We start from the raw sequence: 9,833 nt of genomic DNA on the forward strand, positions 1-9,833 counted from the left end.
ATTTAGTAAAAAATTATTTTATAAATATTGAAAAATTTTTAATATACCATCATATTTATAAAATATATTTATTAATAAATATTAAAGTATTTAAGAATATTAGCTGGGTTTAATTAAAAGAAGTACATGGTGTACTCATAACTTATTATTTTTAAGAATTGAAATAATAATAACAATAATTTTGTTTTGTTTGTAATACGAGTGTTTTGTTTGAGTTATCTTAATCAACTAACTTTATTATTTTACATTATACAATATTTACTTAAACTACTTACAGGCTAGAGTTTCCAACTTTATATATTTAAAATAATTATTAATATTGTTGAATATGACATCTCGCCCCTTAAAATTGTAATATATTCGAAATATATGTTCTATATATAAGGTTTAAAGGTATGTATATTATATAATATTCAAATAATATATTTAATATATATATTCAAGTAATATATTCAAAAAATATGTTCTATGTATAAGGTATAAAGATATATAAAAGTTTTAAATAGGTTGATAACGATTCGGTTGAGCTCGAGTACGAGCGCTTCGACGTGGTATCTGTTCAGTCATCTGAGAACGCTCTTCAGTGTTAGTGTGATTAGTGTTGTTGTTATCCTCCTGCTTACTAACAGGTGTTGGCAATATATACCAATCAGATTTGCTGTTGTTTTCTGCTGACGTTGATGAACGGTGTTTTATTTGATTTTGATGACGTCTCACGTAACCGTTGGACGTTTTCACAATATAAACCATGCAGCCTAAGTTTTTAATAATGACTGCTTCCACCCACTTCGGACCTCGACCATAATGTTTAATATACACGTTTTCGTTAGGCGAAAATTTAGTTGAACGAGTGACGGGTTTATTGTTGTTTGGTGGTGCTGATAACAGTGTAAGCAAAGTACGTGGCGCACGCCCATGTAACAATTCTGCCGGTGACTTCCCTTCGGCATTAGGAATAGCTCGGTATGTCGCTAGATACTTTACCAAAGCCAATTTAATCGATAACCCATCATCAATATTCTTTTGAACGGATGATTTGAATGTACGTACGAACCTTTCCGCGAGCCCATTTGATGCTGGGTGAAATGGTGCTGTTTTAACATGACTTATGCCATTACGAGCACAATATTCAGCGGACTGGTCGGAAGTTAGCTGAGGTCCATTGTCACTAACTATAGTTTCAGGTAGTCCTTCTAATGAAAAAACTGCTGACAAAGCTGCTATGGTGTCAATAGTGGTGATAGTTTTAAGCTGTACCACAAATGGAAACTGTGAGAAAGCGTCAACTACTATTAGCCACATAGACTGGAACACTGGGCCAGCAAAATCTATGTGTACTCGTTGCCATGGTCGTTCTGGCTCTGGCCACTCATGGTATTTTTGTTTCGGACTTGCACCCGCAATTTGACAAACACTGCATTGTGAAGCAAGTTTTTCGATGTCGTTGTCAATATTAGGCCACCAGCAGGGTTGCCTAGCGAGTTGCTTCATCTTAACGATGCCCCAATGGCCGTCATGGAGAAGCTTTAAAACTGACTGATGCAAGGATTGAGGTACAATGACTCGAGTAGCATCTGTCTGTAAATAAATCAAATCATCTCGAATGAAAAGAGCATACTTACGACGAAAATAAGGAAGCAAATCCAAGTCGCCATCAGCTAATTTTGTCCGCCACCCTTCCGAAATGAAATTTTTTACACGTTTTAGTATGTAATCGTCTTTGTAGTGCTGTTGTAGCAATCCGACGTTGATAAGTGTGTCATAATTTTCTATTTGATAACAATGCTCCAACCTGTCGAACTCAGGATCTGGTCCACAAGGCAGGCGTGATAAGGCATCGGCATTTGAGTGATCGGCAGTTCTACGAAACTGTATCTCAAACTGATAAGACATCAATGTTATTGCCCAACGTTGCAACCGATGTGTAGACATTGATGGCAAATTTTTGTTTGGACTGAAGATGCTTACTAAAGGTTTATGGTCCGTAACCAGAATAAACTTATGACCAAATAAGTACTGATGGAAACGAGTAACTCCAAATATTATCGAAAGTGCCTCTTTTTCGATTTGGCTGTATCGAACTTGATGAGTGTTCAGCGTTTTTGATGCGAAAGCAATAGGGCGCTCTGTGCCGTCTGGATTTCGATGAGCAAGGACAGCTCCAATTCCATATGATGAGGCGTCAGTAGCTAACACTAATGGTAGATGTTCTTGAAAATGTGATAATTCGGTTGCGTCTATTATGTGTCGTTTTAAAGCTTCAAATGCTTGTTCCTGCTTAGTGCCCCAAACAAATTTGATGTTCTTCCGACGTAAATGATTGATAGGCGCGGCCAATTGCGAAAAATTTGGAATAAAGTTATGGTAATAATTCACTTTACCCAGAAATGCTTCGACTTCTTTAATGTTTGTTGGGCGTGGCAACTTTTTTACAGCCTGAACACCTTTTTCATCAGGTAAAATACCATTTGCACTAATTGTTCTACCTAAATATTCCAGTTTTTCCACTAAAAATTCACATTTTTTTGTTTGCAACGAATACCGTTCTCAATCAAAATTGGCAAAATTTTTTCTAAGCGTTGACGATGTAGGTCCACCGTTTCAGCCGCGATGATTATATCATCAATATAATTACCACATCCTTCTACACCTAGTATAAGTTGCTCTAAATGTTTTTGAAATATAGCAGGCGCGCTGGCAATTCCATAAGGAAGCCGCTGATATTGGAAAAGCCCTAGTGGTGTATTGACTACTAAAACCTTTTTTGCCTCTTCGTCCAACTCCATTTGCAGGTAGGCATCCTTCAGGTCGATTTTAGAAAAATATTTTCCATATCGGACAATATGAAGTAAGCTTTCTCGCGTTGGTAATGGATATTGATCGACATCGATTTGTTTGTTCACTGTTGTTTTGAAATCGCCGCAAATGCGAAGAGAGCCATCTGGTTTTGTAACCAATACAATTGGCGAAGCCCACTCACTAAATTTTATTGGTCTCCAAATACCACTATCAGTCAAGCGTTGCGCTTCTATTTTAAATTGATTTATTTGAGCGAATGGAATAGGTCGACTTTTACAAAATTTAGGCACGTCGTCTAATTTTAAATGTATTTTTGCTTTAACCTGCTTAATTGTACCTAAACTAGATTCAAACACAATTTTATTTCTCATTAATAATTCCGTTAATTGTGAATCATTGCTTATAGAGGCAATTTGGCGAATTTCAAATCCAAATTTTTCAAAAAGGTCAGTGCCAAATAAATTATGTCCATTACGAATGCATACTACCACTAAAGTTGCTGTTCTCTTTGTTTCACCACACTTTAGTTCTGCACTAAACTCTCCAAGTGTCTTTACTCGGTTCTTGCCGTAATCAAATAATTCTTTTCTACATGGACACAACTTTGGTTTGTTTAATTGTTCATAAGCATCTAGTGTCAACACCGAAACAGTTGCTCCTGAATCCATTTGAAATTTTATTTGAGTATTATCTATTAAAACGTCAATAAAAACTTTTTTATTTTCTTGATGCGGTAAATTATTAACACTCAAAACCGAATCTATTTGTGAAATAAAATTATTTTGTGCACTTGTTTTTTGTTGTTCTAAATTATTTACAATATTATTAGCTGACATACAAACAGAAGCAATATGCCCTTTTTTCCACACTTATTACACACAGCTTTTCTAAACTTACAATTTTGTCGCCTATGTGAAGATCCACAACCTGAGCATGATTTTGGCATGATTTTTTGTTGAGCTTTTTGCTTTTCACTATATTTGTTGGTTTTATTCATTACTTTAGTTTTGACGACGTTTACTTCTCCTTCGTTGATTACTTTATCTTTAATTTTGTTAATTGTTTTCTCCGTCGCTTCAAAAGCTTCAGCAATGAGCATCACCTCAGAGAGTGGTGGATTAGATTTTTGCAGTGCATTTACACGAACAACATCATGTGGAGTGTGTACAATCACTTTGTCTCGTATCATTTCTTCTGTATAATCATGTCCACATTTTGGCGCGCTGCAAATAAATTTGCACTCACGAGCGATTTTTCGTAAATCCGTTATCCATTCTCTGTAAGTCTGGCTTGTAGACATTGTTGTTTTGTGGAACTCATGTCTGGCAGCAACTACATGTGTTTTAGCTTGAAAAAATTCGGTTAAGAATTGTGTCAAGTCTTCGAATGTATTGCTTTTCATTTCACTACCACCAAAATTGCTGCGTAATATATCATATGTTTCTGTGCCTACCCAGGTCAGAAAAAATGACTTGAATCTCTCCTTTTTTACGGAATAAGCCGAAAAATGTTGATGCAGTTGCTCCAGATATGTCTCCCACTTATGCAATTGCTTATTAAAAGCATGAAATGCAGGCACATTAACACTCTGTCCATCTGCAGTCTGTTGTAATAAAATTTGTTTGAAGAATGCTCGCTGATCCTCCAGCATTTTATTTGTAGATTCTTGTTGCTGTTTAAGCAATTCCTTTAAAGCAGCTACGTCCATTTTAGGTAAATATTTTTTTTTTTTATAATCCTCGTCGCCACTGTTTTGTTTGTAATACGAGTGTTTTGTTTGAGTTATCTTAATCAACTAACTTTATTATTTTACATTATACAATATTTACTTAAACTACTTACAGGCTAGAGTTTCCAACTTTATATATTTAAAATAATTATTAATATTGTTGAATATGACAAATTTAATAAACATACAAATTTATTAAAGGCATTTGTTTAAAATAATATCTATTGTTTGCGTACATAAGGAATAATATTTAAATAAAATAAATTGTCTTTTTTGAGTAATATACTAAAAATATGTTCAATATGATATTAAAATCTGGGACTAGATAATTGTACTGGCTAATTATAAATATTAAATAATATTTTTACATGTAAAAAATTAAAATTTAAAAACAAAATTAGAAACAAATTTATAGCATTTTACTTAATAAAAAAATAAAATTGTGATATAGTAGTTAATTTTGAAAAATATTCTTATAATAATAACATGAAATCATGTGAATTTTTATTCAGAAAACACAAGTGAAGGTGTATGTAGATGTAAACAGTTTGGGGACTTATAGATTTATTAACTACACCACTTTCATTGTCATCCTGAATGCTTAAAGAATTAAGATAACTTAAAGCTAAATTTTGATCAGGAACAGCGCTTTTTGTTAAATTCCTTGTACACATCATATTTGCCGAAAAATGATTACTACAACATTTTTGTTTGTCCCTTTAACTCCTAAGCGCTTTATCCACTCGTTTCTACATAATAAAATAAAATTTAAATCGGTAAAAAAAGTAACAAGTAACAAATGATACACAATGAGGGTTAGCTGAAAAGATGCTCCATGCAAAATATTTTTTATTTACTACATATTGTTAGTAAACATATATACATATTTAAATTTGGTTTAATTTAAATTTGGTTTTTTGCGTTAGCTACAAAACGTTAATAGACTTTCTTTTTAAACAACTTTTCTTTACTTTATTTAACTAAAACAATATATTTATTCAGGACGCTCCCAATGAACTTCCGTTATTCTTACTTCACTCGATTGTGTCATTCGCTGTCAAACATAGGTTAGGTGACCACATGTTGTTAAAAATTTTAAGTTGCCCAGTTGTGCGTTTCGGATGTAGGTTAACAGTCGGCCCTTCCTGACGTCAAGCGTCCTCGCGCTCGGAATCAGTTTCTTCTTCGTACGGCAATTGACACCATGGCTTTAGGAGATCAGACGCATAGATTGATTTATAATGTCGTTGTTTTCGATCGGATCCTGGTAGGTCTTCGATGACATAACGGTCATTATCGAGAACTTCGGTGACTACGAACGGTCCTTTATATCGACATTCAAGTTTGCGGGACGTGCCTGTGGATGCTGGTTCTCGTTCTGCTAGAACTAAATCACCTTGCTCATATTTCGTTGGTTTCCTGTGTTTATCGTCGAAACGCTTTTTCGCGTTTACCTGTTTACTATCGGTGTTATTAGCAGCAAGTAATCGTCGGCGGTGGAGTTCTTCTTGGGTGATGGGAATAGTATCGTCTTCATCTTGGAGAATTTGGATCAGCTTGTTACCTAATATGTCGCGTGGCTTGAATCCAAAAAGCAATTCGTTTGGAGATTTTCCAGTCGTTTGGCTAATCAGTGAGTTCAATGTAAATTGAATGCTTCGTAGTTGCTCGTCCCAGGTTCGGTCATCTTGTGTTGATGGTTGCAGCATGGATAAAACGGTGCGATTAAATCGTTCGACTTGGCCATTGGCTCGTGGCGTACGGACTGCGTTGCGTATGTGTTTGATTTGTTGATCGTTACAGTATCTTTCGAATTCGTTTGACGTAAAGGCGGTACCACGATCACTTATTATAGTTTCAGGGGTTCCAACGAAACTTGTAACTTCATTCAGAATGGCGATGACTTGTTTAGTGTTTGTACTTTTCACTGGTCTGACGATGACAAATTTTGTGAAACTGTTCACAATAATCAGGATATACTCGTTTAACTTTCGGCTTTGAGGAAAAGGTCCCAAGTGGTCAATGTGTATTGTTTTGAACGGAATAGGCTCCATTTTGTTGCAATGTAACTCACCTTCCTTTTTACCTCCTCGACGCTTAGTGAAGGCACAATCAATGCACGCTTTCACAAAAAAATTTGACAAAGTTTCGCATTCGAGCGAACCACATAGACCGTAGTAAGTATTCAATCGTTCGGTCAACGCTTAAGTGTCCTGTTTTAACATGTGCATCATGTGTCACCTTCCATCGCAAAGCATTTGATATTACGAAGAACTGTTGGTTTTTATACCGTTCGTACAGTCGTCCGTTAATTATTTTATAGTCGTTAATAATGTCTGAATCCTTATCCTCAATTTTCATTACGACTTGTTGAAGTTTGCTATCTTGTAATTGCATACTGTAAAGCCAATCTGCCTCAGTTATTTCCGCCTTCCAGACTCGAAAAGTCGCTTCCGCAAGATCGCAACCGTCTTCGTTAGGCATACGACTTAGTGCGTCGACGTGCGCCATTCGTTGCTCGCTTCGTTGTTAGATGATGAGGTCATAGTCTTGGATACGAAGCCACCATCTGGCTATACGGGGTATCATTTTCGCTTTTGCATGGCCAATTTTACAGCATTGCAATCGGTAATGACCGTAAACGGCTTTCCATAGATGTAATATTTAAAGCGGTCCACAGATTCGACAACTGCAAGCGTTTCTAATTCGTAACTGTGATATTTCCTTTCCAGCGGTGTGATAGATCGATTAAAGTACGCCACCGGCTTCCAATCTCCGTTCTCATTTTGGAGTAAAACACCTGCGAGTCCGATGGCACTCGCGTCTGTATGCACTTGATGGTCAGCTTTCACTCGGTAGCCCGTTAATACTGGTCCGGTTGTTAGTGCTTCATTTAGACTCACAAAGGCGTTTGTTTGTTGATCTGTCCATTTAAAGACGGCGTTTTTCTTAAGCAATTGTCGCAACGGTTCGGATATAATTGCGTAGCCTGGTATAAACTTACGGAAATATCCCGTTAACCCTAAATAGCGCCGCACCTCTATTTGCGTTGTAGGCATGTTGAAATTTTGGATGGCTTCGGTCTTGATTTCACTCGGCGTTATCCCGTTGGGTCCCAACTGATGTCCCAAGAATTGGATAGTATCTTTCAGAAATTCGCATTTTTTTAAATTCAATGTTAAATTAAATTCTTTTATTACACCTAAAATTCGTTGAAACTTTCCGAGAAGTTCTTTTTCATCGTTACCGCCAACAAGCATATCGTCCATGTAGTGAATCATATCGCTGGGTTTCAAGCGCGTCTTAATTTTCGCCATCAATTGTAGAAACAGGACTGGTGCGTTCTTCAGCCCGAACGGCATCCGTTTAAACTCATACAGACCATCAGGAACCACTACTGCAGTATATTTACGATTGTTACGTTCTATAGGAATTTGATAATAACCACAGTTAAGATCTAACGATATATAGATTCGATACTTCGTTGCTTCTTGTAAACTTTCTTCGATATTGGGCATTGGGTAGCATTCTTTTCGAGTGAATCGATTAATCCGACGGTAGTCCACGCAAAGTCGATGTTCGCCATTCTTTTTCTTCACAAGCAACATTGGACTCGCATAACTTGATTCGGACGGAGCTATAATATCATTGTCGAGCAACTCTTGAATTTTCTTCGCAACGATTTCTTTTTTCGGTTCCGGAACTCTATACGGGACTTGTACGATCACCTCGTTGGTCATTAACTCAATTTTCATTTCGACTACACTAGTTTTGCCGATTCCATCCATACCTGTAGCGAAACATTCTCGGAATTCATTCATCACCTCTAACAGCTTTCCCTTAGAGTCTGAATTTATAGTGTCCATACACACGTCATCTTCCGTTATTGGACTAAGTTTATTAATTTGACACGTCGTTTTTACTTTGTCCGTGTCGATTTGTATCTCAGATCGTTCTATACCACCACCGAATCCACCGATGGTAAATAGGTTTTTGCTGCGCGTACCACCAATATCGTTGGCAAATGTTTCTCGGACCATATTACATTCGCTTCCAGTATCAATAAATGCAATGGCTTGCTTGCTACCAATCGTTATTTTCTTAAGAAATTTATTGTCGATAATACTTGTTTTTCGCCCAAAAGCTGATGGTTTTCCGCAATTTTGCTGTTCATTTTTGGGATGCACCTTATTACAATCTATATAACGAGGACGTTTTGGGGGTCTTGCACAATTTACTGACAAGTGCCCTGACTCACCACAATTGTAACACATAACATTCCTTGCCTTACTGAACGATTGTATTCTTTGTTCGCTTTCACCCGCATCATAAAAAGGCTTTTCGTTTATCTTAATGCAATTTTGTAAAAAGTTCTCGCATGCTTCACGCATTTCTTTAACGGATACGAATTTTAGCGGAGCAATCGCCATTTGTAGTTCTCGATGTTTTAATCCTTCTCGAGCGTATTTCGTGATAGCCATCTCACTAAGATTCTGACGTCGTCCTAGCGCAGAGACACGAAAAATGGACTCAGTTATTGTTACGTTTTGCCTTCGAGCAACGCGCGACATATTGTAATGTATATCCGCTTCATCGTATTCGCAACCGAACTCGGTGCCAAGCTCATTTGAGAACTCCTTCCAAGTAGCATGCATTCTTGGTGATGCGTCCACCCACATGCGCGCTACACCCTTCAAACGGCTATACACTGCAAGAAGCACACTTTTTTCGGGCCACGCATATACAGACATAACAGCTTCGACACGTTCGACAAATTGCGTAGCCGTAATAGAATCTTCATTCGTTGGGTCGAGTTCGGGCAAGACTTCTGCGATTTCTCGTATAGAATGCGCGTTACGGTCCTTACTAGGCATTTCTGAAGTACTGTTTTGAGTGTTTCTAACGTTATTCTGGTTAATGGCTACTTGTTGAACCATTTGCCGCAGTTCGCTAATTTGTTTTCTAAATTCTTCATTTTCACCCCGCAATTCCTCATTATCGTTTGTAAATTGCAAAACTATCCCGCTTGACTTCAAGTGTTCAGTTAATCGTGCAACTAATTCCGCCTTATTACCTGTAGTTAATAACTCTTGCTGTTGTAAGAAATCCTTCAACTGTTCCTTCGTCAGTGATTCGATGGTCACCATCATTACGTATATATAGTTTAATTACTCCCCTTTAGGGCATTGATTCAATCCCACTTCTGAACTTTAAATTTGGTTTAATTTAAATTTGGTTTTTTGCGTTAGCTACAAAACGTTAATAGACTTTCTTTTTAAATAACTTTTCTTTACTTTATTTAACT

General features: G+C 36.8%; 3 protein-coding genes across 3 annotated transcripts; all 3 read right to left on the bottom strand.

Moving 5' to 3' along the window:
• Positions 1-498: 498 nt before the first annotated feature.
• LOC119662905 (uncharacterized protein K02A2.6-like) lies at positions 499-3,467 on the bottom strand. Its single transcript, XM_038072558.1, has 2 exons — positions 2,543-3,467; positions 499-2,486 (listed from the first exon to the last, which is right to left on the bottom strand). Exons 1-2 carry the CDS (start codon positions 3,465-3,467, stop codon positions 499-501), a joined length of 2,913 nt encoding a protein of 970 aa, XP_037928486.1.
• Positions 3,468-5,679: 2,212 nt separating this feature from the next.
• LOC119662906 (uncharacterized protein K02A2.6-like) lies at positions 5,680-6,582 on the bottom strand. Its single transcript, XM_038072559.1, has one exon. The coding sequence runs from the start codon at positions 6,580-6,582 to the stop codon at positions 5,680-5,682; it is 903 nt and encodes a 300-aa protein (XP_037928487.1).
• Positions 6,583-7,113: 531 nt separating this feature from the next.
• LOC119662907 lies at positions 7,114-9,675 on the bottom strand. The gene has a single exon (XM_038072560.1). It carries the CDS (start codon positions 9,673-9,675, stop codon positions 7,114-7,116), a length of 2,562 nt encoding a protein of 853 aa, XP_037928488.1.
• Positions 9,676-9,833: the final 158 nt, after the last annotated feature.

Source organism: Teleopsis dalmanni, unplaced genomic scaffold (genome assembly GCF_002237135.1).
Source record: "Teleopsis dalmanni isolate 2A unplaced genomic scaffold, ASM223713v2 unscaffolded_contig_0003, whole genome shotgun sequence".
NCBI lineage: Eukaryota > Metazoa > Arthropoda > Insecta > Diptera > Diopsidae > Teleopsis > Teleopsis dalmanni.